Raw genomic sequence first — 24,463 nt, 5'->3', positions numbered from 1 at the left:
TAGGAAGTGCTTGAATGCCTGTGGGAAGGTGTTAATTGTCCCAGCTGATACCATTCACTGGGGGGTCTGAGATAATGGGTCTGCAGCTGCCTCTCCCTCTGTCACTTGCTGTTTCCCAGCTGTTGTTATCCTTATCGGGGTGGGGACTCATCTTGGGATGTGTTTTCCTTCCAGCAGCTGCTCTCCCAAGCATCTGACTCCTCCCAAGATCTTTGTCCAAGTCCGTTCTCAGGCCCTCATGTGGTCTCCTGGTTTGATGACTCATCCCTGTTTCTTTATCTACATCCTCAGCTGGTTTCTTGGGCAGCAATCTCCTTTTGTCCTTGCTTTGTTTAGCTGTTTTGCTTGTGATGTGTGTCCTGCAATGAGTTTATTGATGTTCTTGTTCCCCTCAAACTGAGCCTCCAATCTTATCAGTAGTTCTTCCTCCTCTTTAGTCAAGCATCTTTTGTGGGCTCCTTGGTTGGAAGTCTCTTTTGGGTGGGAAAGCAACCCTTTTCTGATTTCTAATCAATAAATGTGCCAATCTTTTGTGTTGTCCCAGAACAATTTTCATCTTGAAGTCCATGCTGCATTCCTCACATATCCACTCCCTGCCTGGAGCCATTTCTGCTGTTCCCCTGCATTTAGGAAAGTGACAAACAATACTATGATAATTACTCTACTCTTTTTCACATTGAGCACACTGAAAGCAAACCCTCCTTTTCCCATGGGTTACCCTCAGATGTTCAATCAAGCCCAACACACAGTTCACCTGCTGGGTACCACAGCAAGGACAAGGTGGATTTTTTATCAGGAATAGTCACAGTAAGGATGTCTTCCAGTGTCTGTTCCCTGCAGTTCTCTGTCTGAGCTGGGGATGTCGCCGGCTTGGTGTTGTTCTCTTGCTCAGCAGATGATGTTTCTGGTTTGCCCTCCATCTCACAATTGCTGTTTCTCTTCCCGTTGTCAAGCACAAACGATTCACAGTTCCTCAGAAGGCAGGTCTTCAGTCCCACACTTGGCCGTGGTGCAAGCTGTTCATAGACTTCAGGCAGCCTGCTCAAACCCTCCCAGCTTGTGGGAAAATGAACACATTCAAAGTTATTCACTAAAAACTCTGATCTATAAAACCTCAAACTCACCAGCATAGCCAATCCGTGGTCTGCCAAAATGGAGGGTTCTGATGGTAAACTTTTCGGCATTAGGTCTACCCAGTTTTTAGACAAGAGGTCTACCTGCTTTTTAGAAAATAACGTCATCAAATTTCCCTTACAAAATTGAGACAAATTGTCCACTTTAAAACCCTGGGACACCAAGGCTACCTAGTCACATTTAGAGGTTTGGTTTTAAAGTGGCTCCCCATTTTATGGATCTGGATAGTAAATTTGCCACAATTTTAGGAGAGGTAGAATAAGAAAGATAGTGGATCCCCAAGGACGTAGCAATCTTTTCCCCACTTTCAAACTCTGATGTTGCAGTGTGATGTTGGAATTAAATCCCAATACTGAAGCCCTAAAGCAGATAGCCTTCTAGAAGTAATGGGTTAAAACATGGAATGTGAGGCCTGTAAAGCAGGGCCTAGCACTAGAGCACACGGAGAAAGCACAGCACTAGGAAAACAGAGCAACAAATTAGATAAGGGGTAGAGCATCATGACAGGGGAAGAGATAGGTATAGGAGAAACTAATGGACTAAGCAGGTTTAGAGCCAGCAATGTCGAAACGATCCTAAGGGTTTTGCCAAACCACGGGATCTAAGCCAAACACACCGGGAATTGACCAAATTAGGAAATGAGTTCAAAAGTTTAAAGAGGAAGACTCATCGGAAAGACCCCGTCTATGATGAAGGCAACAGGAACGACCACCTGAAAATTCCCCAAAAGAGATGTCTCCACCTGAGCTCCGCCCACGCTCCGCCTACACCACGCCCCATATGAATATGCATGATTATGTACCTGATCTGATGTAACCCTATACCCAAAATTGTATATAAGGCTTGCTTTTGCTATGTGAACTCAGAAATCCATTTTGTGATTTCTCCGACGCGTCGTTAATAAAAATACCTCCTGCTTAATTGACTTAAGCTGAGTCTGATTAGGCAGTCACTCTGCCTGTTTGGGGCAAAATTCGGCATCATTTCTGGCGAGCCAGCCAGGAGGTATGGCACCAGACAGGAGATCCAGGACTTGAGGGGTCCTCCCCGAGCCGGGTCCGGGGTCGGGACCCTCGGGCGCCCCTGACTAACGTTTGTCAGAAGAGACTCCCCCCCGGACCAGTGCTCTCGGTGGACGAAGAGTACCCTGCATCTCCTGCTCCAATTAAGAGGTATTTAAATTCTTTATTGGTTTTAGAATAAAGCGCTTTTATTGGGAAACGGGGGTCAGACGTGACCGCCCGAAGGGAAAGCTGGGGGACGCCCCAGTAAAGAATCCCAGGTTTGCTAGCATTGGTTTGCTAGCATTGGTTTTGCTAGTATTGGTTAGCTAGCATTGGTTTGCTAGCATTGGTTTTGCTAGTATTGGTTAGCTAGCATTGGTTGGCTAGCATTGGTTTTGCTGGGGTTAAAAATCCCAGCTTCGGTTAAAATTAATTGAAGAAAAAAAAAAAAAAAAAAAGAAAAGAAAAAAAATAAAGCAAGGAAAAGAGAAAACGCAGGTTAAAGTCCTGCTGGAAGGAGTATTTGTTTATCTTGGTATCTTTGGTCTGTTTTTTTTACTGTGTGAGCAACTGTTTTCAATATTGTATTTAATGTTATAATACTGTGGATTAAGGGTTGAAAACTAAGATTGCTTTTTGAGAGGTCTGTCAGCCGGTGATCCTTTTGCGTCTGTTCTATATGTCCGTTGTAAAATCTTATAGGGGACGCTTTTATTACTTTCTATGTAAACAGATTGGAAATGTATGTGCATGAACTTGGGAACCCGGTATTTCACGGTCTATCGGCGACCTCTTGTGACCAAACCCGGTAAAACAGCCTGTTTTGACATAAGACCATAAGGTAGGAACCTCTCACCGTACGGGTGTGTGTGTGGAGTGAGTGAGACGCAGCATCGCTGCAAAACGAGAGTGGAGTCCCGATCCACATTTCCTGGACGAAGCGAATGGAAATTGTGTGAATGAAGTGTTAAGGTATATTGGCATATGGTACTTGTGGAAAAGAGCACGAATACAGAGAATAGCCATGGGAAGCCAACAGAGTAAAGATATAAATATGAAAACCCCTTTAGGATGTATCCTAAGACACTGGAAGGACCTGGGAGGGATTCCAGGGGGAAACATAAGTAAAAAGACACTTTTAAAGTATTGTACACAATGGTGGCCCCTGTACCGTCTTGATGACGGAGAAAAATGGCCACCAGAGGGAACAACTAATTATAACACTATTTTGCAACTAATACTCCTCCTCCGCCGGCTCAATAAATGGGATGAAATAATGTACGCAGACATGTTCTTCACCCTAAGGAATAAACCTGAGTGGCAAAAAGAATGTGAAATTAACGTAGCCCCTCAGGATCCCCTAGTACTAGCCCTGGAAAGGGATAAGAAGGGTCCAAAGCCCAAGGAACGTTGCTGTGATGCATGTAGTGGAAATGAGAAAAAGAAGGGTGTGGAACCTACCTGCTTTTATTGTCATAAAAAGGGGCACCTGCAAAGAAATTGTAAAAAGAAACAGCAAGATGAGAAAACTTCTCAGGAGAGTCAGAAAGGGCAAGGGTTTTGTCTAACGAAAAAGATCGAATTACACCTAGAAGAGCCCTTGATAATAAAGCTAAAAGTAGGTCCTCAGAGTGAAGAATTTGTATTTTTAGTAAATACAGGAGTTTCTCGGTCAACAGTGACAAAATTACCCCAGGGATGTGAAGTGAGTTGTGAGCAAGTTTCAGTAGTCGGAATTACAGGAGAAGCTTTCCCTGTTCCTATAATAAAAGGGGTGAAAATTGAAACAAATAACAAATTTGGAGTAAATGATTTATTGTTGGTACCAGAAGCCGAGGAGAATATGCTAGGCAGAGATCTAATAGTAGCCCTAAATTTACAGATAAAACCCTGTGAAGGAAAACTTGAAATCTATTCTTTACCTAAAGAAGATGATCTAGAAATTGATGACATGGGTTGGCTTTCAGGTGAAGTAGAAAAGTTTAGAGTGAAGGAGTCTAATCCCTTTAGTCCCTCCTGGTCAGCGCAAGCTTGTGGATTTTAAAAGGGCGAAAAGGGGACTGTTTATACAGACTCCAAACATGCTTTTAGTGTAGTACATACTTTTAGAGAAATTTAGAAGGAAAGGAGACTTATAAACACTCAAAGGAAGGGGTTAATATATGAGGGGATAGTTCATATAAAGGAACACCAGACGGGGGAAGGGATATTAAAGTCAGAGAAATAATTTGGCTAATAAAGAAACAAAAAGCAACCTTAAGAAAGAGAGAGATTGAAATCATGACCTCACAAAAAAAAAAAAAAAAAAAAAAAAAAAAAAAAAAAAAAAAAAGCAAATTACCCAGGGGTGTCTCACCTGTTAAAAGGTAAATAAGAAAGTGCTTAAGAGCCCTCCCTCTGGAGAATGCAAAACAGCCTAGCGGCTATTTCAAAAGATCCAGATTGATTTTGTAGATTTGTTTAAAGTAGGTCGGTGGAAATATTTGTTATTTATAGTAGATCAATTAACTCAGTGGGATAAAGCACAGTTTAAACAGTACTTTTGATTAATACGGGAGCAACTTTTTCAGTTTTAAATCAGGAATTGGTACCTAAAAGTGATGGATTTATACAATTTGTGGGAGCAACAGGCCAACCAGAAAAGCCTTACTTTCTGAAACCCATTAAATACAGTATTAGGAAACAGATGAAATTCATCAGTTCTTATATTTACCAAATTCACCAAAGCCCTTATTGAGAAGAAACCTATTGGAGAACTTAAGAGCCATAATAAAATTCAATAAGGACAAATTGGAATTTCAAGTAAACGAGGAACAACTGATTACAGCTCTAAGCCTAACAATCAGTTGTGTGGAACCTTTACCTGAGAATCACAATTATTACAATTTCAAGCAAATCCCGAGCGAGACTTACCCATTAGTCTGAGCTAAAACAGCTGTTAATTTAGCAGTAACCTAGAACTCGCTCTTTGGAGTTTTAAAGGAATAGAGAATAGAGAGAGAAACGGAGTAAAATGCAGACAAAAAAGTCAAGGCTGATACCTAACGGGGGGGGGCTGAAGTAGAAGGGGGCTCTGATGGGGAACTTGGTGAAGAAAGTTCGGATGCCATGGGAGTTACCTGGCGTGCTGCCAAGGCTTCTGGGAAAGCTGCCAAGGCCTTGGGGAAAGCTCCTTATCAGTCTCTTCTTCTTACTTCTCACTCCTTTAGCTAACAGGCCCACCGCTAGCCCCTTTCACAATCCCCCCTGAAATCAAATAAGCAGCACCGATTGTTGTTGAACTTAAAATTGGGGCAGAATCAGTGGTAAGAAAACAATACCCTCTGAAGATAGGAGAAAGGAGGGGATTGAGCCCATAATCAAAAGGTTTTTAGAACTGGGGTTATTGATAGAATGCGAATCAGATTTTAATACACCAATCCTGCCAGTAAAGAAACCTAATGGAACATATGGGCTCGTTCAGGATCTGAGGACAGTAAACGAAATAACCAAGACATTACACCCAGTGGTTGCTAATCCATATACGCTTTTAACTAGGCTAAAGGATAGCCTGGCCTGGTTCACCGTATTAGATTTGAAAGACGCATTCTTCTGCCTTCCCTTAGCCCCGAGAGTCAGAGAATTTTTGCCTTTGAGTGGGAATCAGTAGATAGGGGGAGAAAGACCCAACTTACCTGGACACGGTTGCCCCAAGGCCGGTCTAACTCGCCCACTATCTTTGGGAATCAGTTAGCCAAAGAATTAGAACAATGGGAAGGGCCGCCGGGAGATGGCGCCCTCCTGCAGTACGTAGACGACCTCCTAATAGCGACAGTGACGGAGGAAGAATGCATTGAATGGACTATTTCCTTGTTGAATTTCCTGGGTTTAAGTGGATATCGAGTCTCTCAACAGAAAGCACAACTGGTGCAAAAGGAAGTGGTGTACCTGGGATACGAAATCTCCAGAGGACAGCGATCCCTGGGAGCAGCCAGGAAAGAGGCCATCTGCCAGATGCCCAAACCAGAGACGGTGAGAGATCTGCGCGCCTTTCTGGGGATGACAGGTTGGTGTCGGCTATGGATCTACCAGTACGGGATACTCGCTAAACCATTGTATGATTTGCTAAAGGAAACCAAGAATATCCTAGTTTGGACTCCCGAGGCGGAAGGGGCCTTTAAGAGGCTGAAGCGGGAGCTGATGAGAGCACCAGCCTTAGGTCTCCCAGATGTGTCAAAACCATTCTGGCTATTTTCCCATGAGCGGCAAGGGATGGCCCTAGGAGTACTAGCACAGCAGCTGGGACCACACAAGAGAGCTGTGGCCTACTTCTCCAAGCGATTGGATGAAGTAAGTAAAGGATGGCCAGGCTGTCTGAGGGCAGTGGCCGCAGTGATAATTAACATAGAAGAGGCCAGGAAGCTCACGCTGGGCCAAAAGGTGACTGTGTTAGTATCCCACACTGTGTCAGCCGTGCTGGAACAGAAAGGCAACCATTGGTTGTCGCCTTCCAGATTCTTAAAGTACCAGGCCATCCTGGCTGAATCAGATGATGTAACCATTCAGGTAACTAATATTGTGAACCCAGCTTCATTCTTAGAAGGAAGAGCCCCAGCAGAACCCATCGAGCATGACTGCCTGGAAACAATTGAAGCCGTCTACTCCAGTCGCCCAGATCTCAAAGAGGAGCCGTTCGAAGGCGCGGACAACTGGTTTTCGGATGGCAGCAGCTTCGTGAAGCAAGGGGTAAGAATGGCTGGCTATGCAGTCACCACTACAGAAAGGGTAATTGAGTCAAACCCCCTGCCTGCAGGGACTTCAGCTCAAAAGGCAGAGCTGATAGCTCTGACCCGAGCCCTGGAATTAGCAGAGAACATGCAAATTAATATATGGACAGACTCTAAATATGCCTTTTCTGTCGTACATGCTCATGGAGCCATCTGGAAAGAAAGAGGACTGCTGACTACACAAGGAAAAACAGTCAAACATGCAGAAGAGGTTCTGCGACTGCTGGAGGCGGTCCAACTCCCAACACAGGTGGCCATAATGCATTGCAAGGGGCATTTGAAAGGCAATACTATTCCAGAAATAGGGAACAGGAAGGCAGATACAGAAGCTAAATTGGCGGCCACAAGAAATAGGGAAGCGGAAATAGCGGCCCTAATACCAGGGGAGCTGGATATCAATATCCAGCCAGATTACCAAGAATCAGATCATAGATGGATTCAAAGGAATAAGGGCAAAATACTAGAAAATGGTTGGGGTCAATTAGAAACAGGACAGTTAGTGATACCAGGAAACGTGATGTGGCAGTTTGTGAAGGCAGAACATGAGAAGGCCCATTGGGGCCTAGATTCGCTTTACCAATATTTGCAGACCAGCATAGCAGGACCAAAATTATTTACTACCATAAAACACGTTACGTCCCAGTGTGAACGGTGTCTGAAGAACAACCCGAATACAGGAACCAAAGTATACCAAGGAGCCATAAGCCGAGGTAAATTCCCAGGTGAGGTATGGCAAATTGATTTTTCTGAACTCCCAAGAAAAGGGGGCTTTCGGTACTTGTTGGTATTAACTGACACATTTTCTGGGTGGCCTGAAGCATTCCCCTGTAGGACGAATAAGGAAAGAGAGGTAACTAGAGTACTGTTGAATGAAATTATTCCACGGTTTGGGGTACCGAAGAGCATTTCTTCGGATAGAGGTACACATTTCTGTGCAAAAGTAGTGAGAGCAATAAGCAAAGCATTACAAATCAAATGGCAATTGCACACGCCCTACCGTCCACAGGCCAGTGGGCAAGTGGAAAAGATGAATCATCTTATCAAACAGCAAATTGCTAAAATATGCCAAGAGACTAATTTGCCGTGGTATCAAGCTTTGCTTATTGCTCTGCTGAGACTGAGAGTCAAACCAAGCTCGAAGGAAAAGTCCTTTTTGAAATTCTATATGGTAGACCTTATGCCATGCAAACTGTAAATGGGGATGCCATAGACCAGATTAGTAATCAATACATTTATGATTATGTAATTACGGTGAGAAAACAGTTTGATAAGAATGCTACTGTAATGATCAGTACCAACCTAAGCAACCTGATTGTAAATCGCATCCGTTTAACCCCGGTGATTGGGTGTATGTTAAGAACCTTTTAGGAAGAACCCCTACAAGAAAAGTAGGAAGGACCTTTCCAAGTGCTGCTGACTACCTTCACCGCGGTTCGGAGTCGACGTCCCTGGATTCCCGGTTGGCTCGTGATCCGCGGATGCACCACGCCCACGCCGGAGTGAAGGTCAAGCGGAAAGGGCTAGATGATGATAAAGAGGACTCGGAGAGGGAACTAAGGGAACGAGCTTTCGTCATTCCCTTAGAGCCTCTGCCGGGCGTTACGTTACGAGATCCCCGCTCCCAGCGGCGGCAGTTTAGCCACATTAAGATAGATGTGACCCTGATGAAACCCAACTTTGCCAAGCACATTGTGTGGGACTAACTGGATTTCTTTGCAGAGGTTGTGATATTGGACCTCCAATGTTATGAGTGTAGCTGCAAAGAAGCAAGGGAAAATGACGACTATTTGGCCTTAAAGAAATTCGCCAACAGACCCATTTTAGAAGCTAGGGAATTGTTTGAAGCTTCCGAACAAATTGTATTAAGGTACACCGCTGGTTACCAAATTAGATCCTTAGAGATTTAGACACTAAACAAAAAAAAAAAAAAAAAAAAAAAAAAAAAAAAAAAAAAAAAAAAAAAAAGAGGTTATTTTACGGGTAGAACGAATTCACATCAAACAATGAGAGGCACAAAGGGTGTCTGCAACTCGAATGATTACACGGGGAAAACCATTTTCCTCCTAATTCTGTTGTTGGCTATGGGCAAACCATTGACCTCATGTGCTGCTGATGTGATTGTTACCCCTGAAAGACCTGTGGTTGGGGTGATGCAGGATATGGATATTAACCTTACTTGTATTGTTACGAATAACCAGAGCAAAAGAGCTGAGAAAATCAGGGTTACCTGGGGAGGAAATGTCGCCGAAGGTAAAGTGGTGACTTATTGGAATGAGGATGAACAGCATGGAAACTCTACCTTATGTCTGGAAAAGGTAAGCCAATCAGACATGGGAAGATATTGGTGCAACGTGACAATTGGTCAGGAGCAGAAACAGGGAATGGTTAACCTGAGGGTTGTTCCTTGGAGATTTGGAAATAGACAAGATCCAGAGTCTATCGAAGTAGTCCCGTATAAACAGGTGCGGGATAAATGGGCAGGTCATCGGGGAAAAATGAACTGTGAGTTCACATTTAAACCAACTTGTACAGGAGAACATCAGGTGAAATGGTGGAAAAAGGAATATAGAAATTGGAGATTCATTGATTCGGGTTATTGGTGGGGGAGCAAAGGACAAGGCAGAGTATGGTTAGATGTCGGGACATCGAAACAAAGTGAGGGAACATATCTTTGTTTGCTGATGTGCGGAATTGAGGGAAGCTATGGATTAAGGGTGTGGTCTAGTCGAGTGAGACGAGAGCTACAGTTCAATCGAACGGAGGAACAAGAAAATTTGATAGTAGGATTGGTGAGAGATTTTGGGAAAATGCAGAATGTAACCAAGATTACAGCCTGTCTCCCCTTGCCACAAGCTGCAGGAGAACCCATTCCATGGGGGATTATTCCAATTCCAGATCCGCCTATTATTCAAAATCTAACTCAGACATGTTACCCGCAAATCAGGGAAAAACTTAAGAAGAAGACCATGAAAGAATGGTCCACTGTACCGAAGCCTTCAGATGTGTGGCAGTGTAGAGCGGATGGAGGGAGATTCGAACCGAAGCCAGGATTATATGGAGGGTTAAATAACTATGGATGGTGTTATGACGTACAACACAAGGAGATAGATGTGAAGGTGACAGAACAGGAATGGGTATGTCAAAATTCAACTTCAACCGCTTCCTTGTGGGATAATTGGGAAACTGTTTGGGGACAGAGTTTATTAGAACACTATACCTATTTAGGGGAGGTAGAGTGGTGCGTGCAGTGGACCGGGAGTAAAAACGCCACTTCCTTTGAAGTAAGCAATTTCCAAACTTCTAGGAGAGAATGGCAAGAACTAAGGGAAGGTAGGGAGTATTGGAACTGTTCGAAGCTGATCACTTGTGATACTCCAGAAGACCAAATTAGTATAGCCCCAGTGAGAGTTTTAGTGAAATGGGGATGTGAGTGCCGTAAGCTGAACCATACAATAGCTGAGAAGACTTTCCAAACTCCTGTCCAAAAGGTATCTTGTATGACTACAACTATCCGAAGTCCAGGGAAATTGGTCTGGGTACTAGGACATGGCCAGTGGACAACCCATCTGCCGTTAGATGGACCAGTGACTCAAATTACTCTGGGGATCCCTACACTCTGTCCTTTCTGGAAGAAAGAATCTCTATATAGGCCAGATAATATTCCAGTAAAACAAGGGAAGACCAGAGTAATGAAGAAGAGGGAAGACATAGACAGATGGCATGCCCCTAGTACTGGAGTTAAACTTGGCTGGGCATTAGAATCGTTGTTTGCACCAATAGCTTCCTATCGAAACAGGGAAATGCTGTATAACCTTTTGGGCCAGACTGAACGGTTGGCTGCAGCAACTAAGAAAGGATTTAAAGATTTTAACCTACAATTGCAGGCTACCTCAAAAATGACAGTGCAGAATAGGATGACTTTGGACCTGCTGTTGTTAAAAGAGCATGGAGTTTGTGGTTACCTAAGTGGCAGAATTGACCATTGCTGCATCCATATTCCAAATGTCACCAAAGAAGTTGAAAAGGATATCTCTGAGTTGCGATGCGTGCAACAAGAGGCAGGAACTCAGAGAGATGAGTCTGAACACAATTGGATTGAGGGATTGTTTAACTCATGGGGGTTGAATATCTCGGGTTGGTTGTCGTCATTAATTCAATATGTGTTAATGTTTGGAATTGTGATTCTGTTAGTTTGGTGTTTTTACAAATGTTTGTTGAGTTTGATACAGAAAGAAGTGGTTCACACCAGGATGATTATCAAGGCTTTAACTCGACCCCGGATCGGTGATGGGGACCCCTAGTGGCACCCTATAGGATTACAACTTGACGAAAGAATTCGTAAGTTACAAGAAAAAGGGGGGAAATGAAGCCCTAAAGCAGATAGCCTTCTAGAAGTAATGGGTTAAAACATGGAATGTGAGGCCTGTAAAGCAGGGCCTAGCACTAGAGCACACGGAGAAAGCACAGCACTAGGAAAACAGAGCAACAAATTAGATAAGGGGTAGAGCATCATGACAGGGGAAGAGATAGGTATAGGAGAAACTAATGGACTAAGCAGGTTTAGAGCCAGCAATGTCGAAACGATCCTAAGGGTTTTGCCAAACCACGGGATCTAAGCCAAACACACCGGGAATTGACCAAATTAGGAAATGAGTTCAAAAGTTTAAAGAGGAAGACTCATCGGAAAGACCCCGTCTATGATGAAGGCAACAGGAACGACCACCTGAAAATTCCCCAAAAGAGATGTCTCCACCTGCGCTCCGCCCACGCTCCGCCTACACCACGCCCCATATGAATATGCATGATTATGTACCTGATCTGATGTAACCCTATACCCAAAATTGTATATAAGGCTTGCTTTTGCTATGTGAACTCAGAAATCCATTTTGTGATTTCTCCGACGCGTCGTTAATAAAAATACCTCCTGCTTAATTGACTTAAGCTGAGTCTGATTAGGCAGTCACTCTGCCTGTTTGGGGCAAAATTCGGCATCATTTCTGGCGAGCCAGCCAGGAGGTATGGCACCAGACAGGAGATCCAGGACTTGAGGGGTCCTCCCCGAGCCGGGTCCGGGGTCGGGACCCTCGGGCGCCCCTGACTAACGTTTGTCAGAAGAGACTCCCCCCCCAGGACCAGTGCTCTCGGTGGACGAAGAGTACCCTGCATCTCCTGCTCCAATTAAGAGGTATTTAAATTCTTTATTGGTTTTAGAATAAAGCGCTTTTATTGGGAAACGGGGGTCAGACGTGACCGCCCGAAGGGAAAGCTGGGGGACGCCCCAGTAAAGAATCCCAGGTTTGCTAGCATTGGTTTGCTAGCATTGGTTTTGCTAGTATTGGTTAGCTAGCATTGGTTTGCTAGCATTGGTTTTGCTAGTATTGGTTAGCTAGCATTGGTTGGCTAGCATTGGTTTTGCTGGGGTTAAAAATCCCAGCTTCGGTTAAAATTAATTGAAGAAAAAAAAAAAAAAAAAGAAAAGAAAAAAAATAAAGCAAGGAAAAGAGAAAACGCAGGTTAAAGTCCTGCTGGAAGGAGTATTTGTTTATCTTGGTATCTTTGGTCTGTTTTTTTTACTGTGTGAGCAACTGTTTTCAATATTGTATTTAATGTTATAATACTGTGGATTAAGGGTTGAAAACTAAGATTGCTTTTTGAGAGGTCTGTCAGCCGGTGATCCTTTTGCGTCTGTTCTATATGTCCGTTGTAAAATCTTATAGGGGACGCTTTTATTACTTTCTATGTAAACAGATTGGAAATGTATGTGCATGAACTTGGGAACCCGGTATTTCACGGTCTATCGGCGACCTCTTGTGACCAAACCCGGTAAAACAGCCTGTTTTGACATAAGACCATAAGGTAGGAACCTCTCACCGTACGGGTGTGTGTGTGGAGTGAGTGAGACGCAGCATCGCTGCAAAACGAGAGTGGAGTCCCGATCCACATTTCCTGGACGAAGCGAATGGAAATTGTGTGAATGAAGTGTTAAGGTATATTGGCATATGGTACTTGTGGAAAAGAGCACGAATACAGAGAATAGCCATGGGAAGCCAACAGAGTAAAGATATAAATATGAAAACCCCTTTAGGATGTATCCTAAGACACTGGAAGGACCTGGGAGGGATTCCAGGGGGAAACATAAGTAAAAAGACACTTTTAAAGTATTGTACACAATGGTGGCCCCTGTACCGTCTTGATGACGGAGAAAAATGGCCACCAGAGGGAACAACTAATTATAACACTATTTTGCAACTAATACTCCTCCTCCGCCGGCTCAATAAATGGGATGAAATAATGTACGCAGACATGTTCTTCACCCTAAGGAATAAACCTGAGTGGCAAAAAGAATGTGAAATTAACGTAGCCCCTCAGGATCCCCTAGTACTAGCCCTGGAAAGGGATAAGAAGGGTCCAAAGCCCAAGGAACGTTGCTGTGATGCATGTAGTGGAAATGAGAAAAAGAAGGGTGTGGAACCTACCTGCTTTTATTGTCATAAAAAGGGGCACCTGCAAAGAAATTGTAAAAAGAAACAGCAAGATGAGAAAACTTCTCAGGAGAGTCAGAAAGGGCAAGGGTTTTGTCTAACGAAAAAGATCGAATTACACCTAGAAGAGCCCTTGATAATAAAGCTAAAAGTAGGTCCTCAGAGTGAAGAATTTGTATTTTTAGTAAATACAGGAGTTTCTCGGTCAACAGTGACAAAATTACCCCAGGGATGTGAAGTGAGTTGTGAGCAAGTTTCAGTAGTCGGAATTACAGGAGAAGCTTTCCCTGTTCCTATAATAAAAGGGGTGAAAATTGAAACAAATAACAAATTTGGAGTAAATGATTTATTGTTGGTACCAGAAGCCGAGGAGAATATGCTAGGCAGAGATCTAATAGTAGCCCTAAATTTACAGATAAAACCCTGTGAAGGAAAACTTGAAATCTATTCTTTACCTAAAGAAGATGATCTAGAAATTGATGACATGGGTTGGCTTTCAGGTGAAGTAGAAAAGTTTAGAGTGAAGGAGTCTAATCCCTTTAGTCCCTCCTGGTCAGCGCAAGCTTGTGGATTTTAAAAGGGCGAAAAGGGGACTGTTTATACAGACTCCAAACATGCTTTTAGTGTAGTACATACTTTTAGAGAAATTTAGAAGGAAAGGAGACTTATAAACACTCAAAGGAAGGGGTTAATATATGAGGGGATAGTTCATATAAAGGAACACCAGACGGGGGAAGGGATATTAAAGTCAGAGAAATAATTTGGCTAATAAAGAAACAAAAAGCAACCTTAAGAAAGAGAGAGATTGAAATCATGACCTCACAAAAAAAAAAAAAAAAAAAAAAAAAAAAAAAAAAAAAAAAAAGCAAATTACCCAGGGGTGTCTCACCTGTTAAAAGGTAAATAAGAAAGTGCTTAAGAGCCCTCCCTCTGGAGAATGCAAAACAGCCTAGCGGCTATTTCAAAAGATCCAGATTGATTTTGTAGATTTGTTTAAAGTAGGTCGGTGGAAATATTTGTTATTTATAGTAGATCAATTAACTCAGTGGGATAAAGCACAGTTTAAACAGTACTTTTGATTAATACGGGAGCAACTTTTTCAGTTTTAAATCAGGAATTGGTACCTAAAAGTGATGGATTTATACAATTTGTGGGAGCAACAGGCCAACCAGAAAAGCCTTACTTTCTGAAACCCATTAAATACAGTATTAGGAAACAGATGAAATTCATCAGTTCTTATATTTACCAAATTCACCAAAGCCCTTATTGAGAAGAAACCTATTGGAGAACTTAAGAGCCATAATAAAATTCAATAAGGACAAATTGGAATTTCAAGTAAACGAGGAACAACTGATTACAGCTCTAAGCCTAACAATCAGTTGTGTGGAACCTTTACCTGAGAATCACAATTATTACAATTTCAAGCAAATCCCGAGCGAGACTTACCCATTAGTCTGAGCTAAAACAGCTGTTAATTTAGCAGTAACCTAGAACTCGCTCTTTGGAGTTTTAAAGGAATAGAGAATAGAGAGAGAAACGGAGTAAAATGCAGACAAAAAAGTCAAGGCTGATACCTAACGGGGGGGGGCTGAAGTAGAAGGGGGCTCTGATGGGGAACTTGGTGAAGAAAGTTCGGATGCCATGGGAGTTACCTGGCGTGCTGCCAAGGCTTCTGGGAAAGCTGCCAAGGCCTTGGGGAAAGCTCCTTATCAGTCTCTTCTTCTTACTTCTCACTCCTTTAGCTAACAGGCCCACCGCTAGCCCCTTTCACAATCCCCCCTGAAATCAAATAAGCAGCACCGATTGTTGTTGAACTTAAAATTGGGGCAGAATCAGTGGTAAGAAAACAATACCCTCTGAAGATAGGAGAAAGGAGGGGATTGAGCCCATAATCAAAAGGTTTTTAGAACTGGGGTTATTGATAGAATGCGAATCAGATTTTAATACACCAATCCTGCCAGTAAAGAAACCTAATGGAACATATGGGCTCGTTCAGGATCTGAGGACAGTAAACGAAATAACCAAGACATTACACCCAGTGGTTGCTAATCCATATACGCTTTTAACTAGGCTAAAGGATAGCCTGGCCTGGTTCACCGTATTAGATTTGAAAGACGCATTCTTCTGCCTTCCCTTAGCCCCGAGAGTCAGAGAATTTTTGCCTTTGAGTGGGAATCAGTAGATAGGGGGAGAAAGACCCAACTTACCTGGACACGGTTGCCCCAAGGCCGGTCTAACTCGCCCACTATCTTTGGGAATCAGTTAGCCAAAGAATTAGAACAATGGGAAGGGCCGCCGGGAGATGGCGCCCTCCTGCAGTACGTAGACGACCTCCTAATAGCGACAGTGACGGAGGAAGAATGCATTGAATGGACTATTTCCTTGTTGAATTTCCTGGGTTTAAGTGGATATCGAGTCTCTCAACAGAAAGCACAACTGGTGCAAAAGGAAGTGGTGTACCTGGGATACGAAATCTCCAGAGGACAGCGATCCCTGGGAGCAGCCAGGAAAGAGGCCATCTGCCAGATGCCCAAACCAGAGACGGTGAGAGATCTGCGCGCCTTTCTGGGGATGACAGGTTGGTGTCGGCTATGGATCTACCAGTACGGGATACTCGCTAAACCATTGTATGATTTGCTAAAGGAAACCAAGAATATCCTAGTTTGGACTCCCGAGGCGGAAGGGGCCTTTAAGAGGCTGAAGCGGGAGCTGATGAGAGCACCAGCCTTAGGTCTCCCAGATGTGTCAAAACCATTCTGGCTATTTTCCCATGAGCGGCAAGGGATGGCCCTAGGAGTACTAGCACAGCAGCTGGGACCACACAAGAGAGCTGTGGCCTACTTCTCCAAGCGATTGGATGAAGTAAGTAAAGGATGGCCAGGCTGTCTGAGGGCAGTGGCCGCAGTGATAATTAACATAGAAGAGGCCAGGAAGCTCACGCTGGGCCAAAAGGTGACTGTGTTAGTATCCCACACTGTGTCAGCCGTGCTGGAACAGAAAGGCAACCATTGGTTGTCGCCTTCCAGATTCTTAAAGTACCAGGCCATCCTGGCTGAATCAGATGATGTAACCATTCAGGTAACTAATATTGTGAACCCAGCTTCATTCTTAGAAGGAAGAGCCCCAGCAGAACCCATCGAGCATGACTGCCTGGAAACAATTGAAGCCGTCTACTCCAGTCGCCCAGATCTCAAAGAGGAGCCGTTCGAAGGCGCGGACAACTGGTTTTCGGATGGCAGCAGCTTCGTGAAGCAAGGGGTAAGAATGGCTGGCTATGCAGTCACCACTACAGAAAGGGTAATTGAGTCAAACCCCCTGCCTGCAGGGACTTCAGCTCAAAAGGCAGAGCTGATAGCTCTGACCCGAGCCCTGGAATTAGCAGAGAACATGCAAATTAATATATGGACAGACTCTAAATATGCCTTTTCTGTCGTACATGCTCATGGAGCCATCTGGAAAGAAAGAGGACTGCTGACTACACAAGGAAAAACAGTCAAACATGCAGAAGAGGTTCTGCGACTGCTGGAGGCGGTCCAACTCCCAACACAGGTGGCCATAATGCATTGCAAGGGGCATTTGAAAGGCAATACTATTCCAGAAATAGGGAACAGGAAGGCAGATACAGAAGCTAAATTGGCGGCCACAAGAAATAGGGAAGCGGAAATAGCGGCCCTAATACCAGGGGAGCTGGATATCAATATCCAGCCAGATTACCAAGAATCAGATCATAGATGGATTCAAAGGAATAAGGGCAAAATACTAGAAAATGGTTGGGGTCAATTAGAAACAGGACAGTTAGTGATACCAGGAAACGTGATGTGGCAGTTTGTGAAGGCAGAACATGAGAAGGCCCATTGGGGCCTAGATTCGCTTTACCAATATTTGCAGACCAGCATAGCAGGACCAAAATTATTTACTACCATAAAACACGTTACGTCCCAGTGTGAACGGTGTCTGAAGAACAACCCGAATACAGGAACCAAAGTATACCAAGGAGCCATAAGCCGAGGTAAATTCCCAGGTGAGGTATGGCAAATTGATTTTTCTGAACTCCCAAGAAAAGGGGGCTTTCGGTACTTGTTGGTATTAACTGACACATTTTCTGGGTGGCCTGAAGCATTCCCCTGTAGGACGAATAAGGAAAGAGAGGTAACTAGAGTACTGTTGAATGAAATTATTCCACGGTTTGGGGTACCGAAGAGCATTTCTTCGGATAGAGGTACACATTTCTGTGCAAAAGTAGTGAGAGCAATAAGCAAAGCATTACAAATCAAATGGCAATTGCACACGCCCTACCGTCCACAGGCCAGTGGGCAAGTGGAAAAGATGAATCATCTTATCAAACAGCAAATTGCTAAAATATGCCAAGAGACTAATTTGCCGTGGTATCAAGCTTTGCTTATTGCTCTGCTGAGACTGAGAGTCAAACCAAGCTCGAAGGAAAAGTCCTTTTTGAAATTCTATATGGTAGACCTTATGCCATGCAAACTGTAAATGGGGATGCCATAGACCAGATTAGTAATCAATACATTTATGATTATGTAATTACGGTGAGAAAACAGTTTGATAAGAATGCTACTGTAATGATCAGTACCAACCTAAGCAACCTGATTGTAAATCGCATCCGTTTAACCCCGGTGATTGGGTGTATGTTAAGAACCTTTTAGGAAGAACCCCTACAAGAAAAGTAGGAAGGACCTTTCCAAGTGCTGCTGACTACCTTCACCGCGGTTCGGAGTCGACGTCCCTGGATTCCCGGTTGGCTCGTGATCCGCGGATGCACCACGCCCACGCCGGAGTGAAGGTCAAGCGGAAAGGGCTAGATGATGATAAAGAGGACTCGGAGAGGGAACTAAGGGAACGAGCTTTCGTCATTCCCTTAGAGCCTCTGCCGGGCGTTACGTTACGAGATCCCCGCTCCCAGCGGCGGCAGTTTAGCCACATTAAGATAGATGTGACCCTGATGAAACCCAACTTTGCCAAGCACATTGTGTGGGACTAACTGGATTTCTTTGCAGAGGTTGTGATATTGGACCTCCAATGTTATGAGTGTAGCTGCAAAGAAGCAAGGGAAAATGACGACTATTTGGCCTTAAAGAAATTCGCCAACAGACCCATTTTAGAAGCTAGGGAATTGTTTGAAGCTTCCGAACAAATTGTATTAAGGTACACCGCTGGTTACCAAATTAGATCCTTAGAGATTTAGACACTAAACAAAAAAAAAAAAAAAAAAAAAAAAAAAAAAAAAAAAAAAAAAAAAAAAGAGGTTATTTTACGGGTAGAACGAATTCACATCAAACAATGAGAGGCACAAAGGGTGTCTGCAACTCGAATGATTACACGGGGAAAACCATTTTCCTCCTAATTCTGTTGTTGGCTATGGGCAAACCATTGACCTCATGTGCTGCTGATGTGATTGTTACCCCTGAAAGACCTGTGGTTGGGGTGATGCAGGATATGGATATTAACCTTACTTGTATTGTTACGAATAACCAGAGCAAAAGAGCTGAGAAAATCAGGGTTACCTGGGGAGGAAATGCCGCCGAAGGTAAAGTGGTGACTTATTGGAATGAGGATGAACAGCATGGAAACTCTACCTTATGTCTGGAAAAGGTAAGCCAATCAGACATGGGAAGATATTGGTGCAACGTGACAATTGGTCAGGAGCAGAAACAGGGAATGGTTAACCTGAGGGTTGTTCCTTGGAGATTTGGAAATAGACAAGATCCAGAGTCTATCGAAGTAGTCCCGTATAAACAGGTGCGGGATAAATGGGCAGGTCATCGGGGAAAAATGAACTGTGAGTTCACATTTAAACCAACTTGTACAGGAGAACATCAGGTGAAATGGTGGAAAAAGGAATATAGAAATTGGAGATTCATTGATTCGGGTTATTGGTGGGGGAGCAAAGGACAAGGCAGAGTATGGTTAGATGTCGGGACATCGAAACAAAGCGAGGGAACATATCTTTGTTTGCTGATGTGCGGAATTGAGGGAAGCTATGGATTAAGGGTGTGGTCTAGTCGAGTGAGACGAGAGCTACAGTTCAATCGAACGGAGGAACAAGAAAATTTGATAGTAGGATTGGTGAGAGATTTTGGGAAAATGCAGAATGTAACCAAGATTACAGCCTGTCTCCCCTTGCCACAAGCTGCAGGAGAACCCATTCCATGGGGGATTATTCCAATTCCAGATCCGCCTATTATTCAAAATCTAACTCAGACATGTTACCCGCAAATCAGGGAAAAACTTAAGAAGAAGACCATGAAAGAATGGTCCACTGTACCGAAGCCTTCAGATGTGTGGCAGTGTAGAGCGGATGGAGGGAGATTCGAACCGAAGCCAGGATTATATGGAGGGTTAAATAACTATGGATGGTGTTATGACGTACAACACAAGGAGATAGATGTGAAGGTGACAGAACAGGAATGGGTATGTCAAAATTCAACTTCAACCGCTTCCTTGTGGGATAATTGGGAAACTGTTTGGGGACAGAGTTTATTAGAACACTATACCTATTTAGGGGAGGTAGAGTGGTGCGTGCAGTGGACCGGGAGTAAAAACGCCACTTCCTTTGAAGTAAGCAATTTCCAAACTTCTAGGAGAGAATGGCAAGAACTAAGGGAAGGTAGGGAGTATTGGAACTGTTCGAAGCTGATCACTTGTGATACTCCAGAAGACCAAATTAGTATAGCCCCAGTGAGAGTTTTAGTGAAATGGGGATGTGAGTGCCGTAAGCTGAACCATACAATAGCTGAGAAGACTTTCCAAACTCCTGTCCAAAAGGTATCTTGTATGACTACAACTATCCGAAGTCCAGGGAAATTGGTCTGGGTACTAGGACATGGCCAGTGGACAACCCATCTGCCGTTAGATGGACCAGTGACTCAAATTACTCTGGGGATCCCTACACTCTGTCCTTTCTGGAAGAAAGAATCTCTATATAGGCCAGATAATATTCCAGTAAAACAAGGGAAGACCAGAGTAATGAAGAAGAGGGAAGACATAGACAGATGGCATGCCCCTAGTACTGGAGTTAAACTTGGCTGGGCATTAGAATCGTTGTTTGCACCAATAGCTTCCTATCGAAACAGGGAAATGCTGTATAACCTTTTGGGCCAGACTGAACGGTTGGCTGCAGCAACTAAGAAAGGATTTAAAGATTTTAACCTACAATTGCAGGCTACCTCAAAAATGACAGTGCAGAATAGGATGACTTTGGACCTGCTGTTGTTAAAAGAGCATGGAGTTTGTGGTTACCTAAGTGGCAGAATTGACCATTGCTGCATCCATATTCCAAATGTCACCAAAGAAGTTGAAAAGGATATCTCTGAGTTGCGATGCGTGCAACAAGAGGCAGGAACTCAGAGAGATGAGTCTGAACACAATTGGATTGAGGGATTGTTTAACTCATGGGGGTTGAATATCTCGGGTTGGTTGTCGTCATTAATTCAATATGTGTTAATGTTTGGAATTGTGATTCTGTTAGTTTGGTGTTTTTACAAATGTTTGTTGAGTTTGATACAGAAAGAAGTGGTTCACACCAGGATGATTATCAAGGCTTTAACTCGACCCCGGATCGGTGATGGGGACCCCTAGTGGCACCCTATAGGATTACAACTTGACGAAAGAATTCGTAAGTTACAAGAAAAAGGGGGGAAATGAAGCCCTAAAGCAGATAGCCTTCTAGAAGTAATGGGTTAAAACATGGAATGTGAGGCCTGTAAAGCAGGGCCTAGCACTAGAGCACACGGAGAAAGCACAGCACTAGGAAAACAGAGCAACAAATTAGATAAGGGGTAGAGCATCATGACAGGGGAAGAGATAGGTATAGGAGAAACTAATGGACTAAGCAGGTTTAGAGCCAGCAATGTCGAAACGATCCTAAGGGTTTTGCCAAACCACGGGATCTAAGCCAAACACACCGGGAATTGACCAAATTAGGAAATGAGTTCAAAAGTTTAAAGAGGAAGACTCATCGGAAAGACCCCGTCTATGATGAAGGCAACAGGAACGACCACCTGAAAATTCCCCAAAAGAGATGTCTCCACCTGCGCTCCGCCCACGCTCCGCCTACACCACGCCCCATATGAATATGCATGATTATGTACCTGATCTGATGTAACCCTATACCCAAAATTGTATATAAGGCTTGCTTTTGCTATGTGAACTCAGAAATCCATTTTGTGATTTCTCCGACGCGTCGTTAATAAAAATACCTCCTGCTTAATTGACTTAAGCTGAGTCTGATTAGGCAGTCACTCTGCCTGTTTGGGGCAAAATTCGGCATCATTTCTGGCGAGCCAGCCAGGAGGTATGGCACCAGACAGGAGATCCAGGACTTGAGGGGTCCTCCCCGAGCCGGGTCCGGGGTCGGGACCCTCGGGCGCCCCTGACTAACGTTTGTCAGAAGAGACTCCCCCCCGGACCAGTGCTCTCGGTGGACGAAGAGTACCCTGCATCTCCTGCTCCAATTAAGAGGTATTTAAATTCTTTATTGGTTTTAGAATAAAGCGCTTTTATTGGGAAACGGGGGTCAGACGTGACCGCCCGAAGGGAAAGCTGGGGGACGCCCCAGTAAAGAATCCCAGGTTTGCTAGCATTGGTTTGCTAGCATTGGTTTTGCTAGTATTGGTTAGCTAGCATTGGTTTGCTAGCATTGGTTTTGCTAGTATTGGTTAGCTAGCATTGGTTGGCTAGCATTGGTTTTGCTGGGGTTAAAAATCCCAGCTTCGGTTAAAATTAATTGAAGAAAAAAAAAAAAAAAAAAGAAAAGAAAAAAAATAAAGCAAGGAAAAGAGAAAACGCAGGTTAAAGTCCTGCTGGAAGGAGTATTTGTTTATCTTGGTATCTTTGGTCTGTTTTTTTTACTGTGTGAGCAACTGTTTTCAATATTGTATTTAATGTTATAATACTGTGGATTAAGGGTTGAAAACTAAGATTGCTTTTTGAGAGGTCTGTCAGCCGGTGATCCTTTTGCGTCTGTTCTATATGTCCGTTGTAAAATCTTATAGGGGACGCTTTTATTACTTTCTATGTAAACAGATTGGAAATGTATGTGCATGAACTTGGGAACCCGGTATTTCACGGTCTATCGGCGACCTCTTGTGACCAAACCCGGTAAAACAGCCTGTTTTGACATAAGACCATAAGGTAGGAACCTCTCACCGTACGGGTGTGTGTGTGGAGTGAGTGAGACGCAGCATCGCTGCAAAACGAGAGTGGAGTCCCGATCCACATTTCCTGGACGAAGCGAATGGAAATTGTGTGAATGAAGTGTTAAGGTATATTGGCATATGGTACTTGTGGAAAAGAGCACGAATACAGAGAATAGCCATGGGAAGCCAACAGAGTAAAGATATAAATATGAAAACCCCTTTAGGATGTATCCTAAGACACTGGAAGGACCTGGGAGGGATTCCAGGGGGAAACATAAGTAAAAAGACACTTTTAAAGTATTGTACACAATGGTGGCCCCTGTACCGTCTTGATGACGGAGAAAAATGGCCACCAGAGGGAACAACTAATTATAACACTATTTTGCAACTAATACTCCTCCTCCGCCGGCTCAATAAATGGGATGAAATAATGTACGCAGACATGTTCTTCACCCTAAGGAATAAACCTGAGTGGCAAAAAGAATGTGAAATTAACGTAGCCCCTCAGGATCCCCTAGTACTAGCCCTGGAAAGGGATAAGAAGGGTCCAAAGCCCAAGGAACGTTGCTGTGATGCATGTAGTGGAAATGAGAAAAAGAAGGGTGTGGAACCTACCTGCTTTTATTGTCATAAAAAGGGGCACCTGCAAAGAAATTGTAAAAAGAAACAGCAAGATGAGAAAACTTCTCAGGAGAGTCAGAAAGGGCAAGGGTTTTGTCTAACGAAAAAGATCGAATTACACCTAGAAGAGCCCTTGATAATAAAGCTAAAAGTAGGTCCTCAGAGTGAAGAATTTGTATTTTTAGTAAATACAGGAGTTTCTCGGTCAACAGTGACAAAATTACCCCAGGGATGTGAAGTGAGTTGTGAGCAAGTTTCAGTAGTCGGAATTACAGGAGAAGCTTTCCCTGTTCCTATAATAAAAGGGGTGAAAATTGAAACAAATAACAAATTTGGAGTAAATGATTTATTGTTGGTACCAGAAGCCGAGGAGAATATGCTAGGCAGAGATCTAATAGTAGCCCTAAATTTACAGATAAAACCCTGTGAAGGAAAACTTGAAATCTATTCTTTACCTAAAGAAGATGATCTAGAAATTGATGACATGGGTTGGCTTTCAGGTGAAGTAGAAAAGTTTAGAGTGAAGGAGTCTAATCCCTTTAGTCCCTCCTGGTCAGCGCAAGCTTGTGGATTTTAAAAGGGCGAAAAGGGGACTGTTTATACAGACTCCAAACATGCTTTTAGTGTAGTACATACTTTTAGAGAAATTTAGAAGGAAAGGAGACTTATAAACACTCAAAGGAAGGGGTTAATATATGAGGGGATAGTTCATATAAAGGAACACCAGACGGGGGAAGGGATATTAAAGTCAGAGAAATAATTTGGCTAATAAAGAAACAAAAAGCAACCTTAAGAAAGAGAGAGATTGAAATCATGACCTCACAAAAAAAAAAAAAAAAAAAAAAAAAAAAAAAAAAAAAAAAAAGCAAATTACCCAGGGGTGTCTCACCTGTTAAAAGGTAAATAAGAAAGTGCTTAAGAGCCCTCCCTCTGGAGAATGCAAAACAGCCTAGCGGCTATTTCAAAAGATCCAGATTGATTTTGTAGATTTGTTTAAAGTAGGTCGGTGGAAATATTTGTTATTTATAGTAGATCAATTAACTCAGTGGGATAAAGCACAGTTTAAACAGTACTTTTGATTAATACGGGAGCAACTTTTTCAGTTTTAAATCAGGAATTGGTACCTAAAAGTGATGGATTTATACAATTTGTGGGAGCAACAGGCCAACCAGAAAAGCCTTACTTTCTGAAACCCATTAAATACAGTATTAGGAAACAGATGAAATTCATCAGTTCTTATATTTACCAAATTCACCAAAGCCCTTATTGAGAAGAAACCTATTGGAGAACTTAAGAGC

At 43.3% G+C, this 24,463-nt stretch overlaps 3 protein-coding genes across 3 annotated transcripts; all 3 read left to right on the top strand.

The window, feature by feature from the left end:
• Positions 1-2,061: 2,061 nt before the first annotated feature.
• LOC134425961 (uncharacterized protein K02A2.6-like) lies at positions 2,062-4,443 on the top strand. Its single transcript, XM_063170967.1, has 2 exons — positions 2,062-2,306; positions 2,872-4,443. Exon 2 carries the CDS (start codon positions 3,163-3,165, stop codon positions 4,180-4,182), a length of 1,020 nt encoding a protein of 339 aa, XP_063027037.1. The 5' UTR covers positions 2,062-2,306; positions 2,872-3,162; the 3' UTR covers positions 4,183-4,443.
• Positions 4,444-11,835: 7,392 nt separating this feature from the next.
• LOC134425960 (uncharacterized protein K02A2.6-like) lies at positions 11,836-14,224 on the top strand. Its single transcript, XM_063170966.1, has 2 exons — positions 11,836-12,089; positions 12,653-14,224. The coding sequence occupies exon 2, from the start codon at positions 12,944-12,946 to the stop codon at positions 13,961-13,963; it is 1,020 nt and encodes a 339-aa protein (XP_063027036.1). The 5' UTR covers positions 11,836-12,089; positions 12,653-12,943; the 3' UTR covers positions 13,964-14,224.
• A 7,401-nt stretch (positions 14,225-21,625) lies between these two features.
• LOC134425959 (uncharacterized protein K02A2.6-like) lies at positions 21,626-24,003 on the top strand. Its single transcript, XM_063170965.1, has 2 exons — positions 21,626-21,867; positions 22,432-24,003. Exon 2 carries the CDS (start codon positions 22,723-22,725, stop codon positions 23,740-23,742), a length of 1,020 nt encoding a protein of 339 aa, XP_063027035.1. The 5' UTR covers positions 21,626-21,867; positions 22,432-22,722; the 3' UTR covers positions 23,743-24,003.
• Positions 24,004-24,463: the final 460 nt, after the last annotated feature.

Source organism: Melospiza melodia, chromosome 17 (genome assembly GCF_035770615.1).
Source record: "Melospiza melodia melodia isolate bMelMel2 chromosome 17, bMelMel2.pri, whole genome shotgun sequence".
NCBI lineage: Eukaryota > Metazoa > Chordata > Aves > Passeriformes > Passerellidae > Melospiza > Melospiza melodia.
Note: the sequence above shows the minus strand (reverse complement) of the source record. Positions and strands in the feature narration are given on the sequence as shown.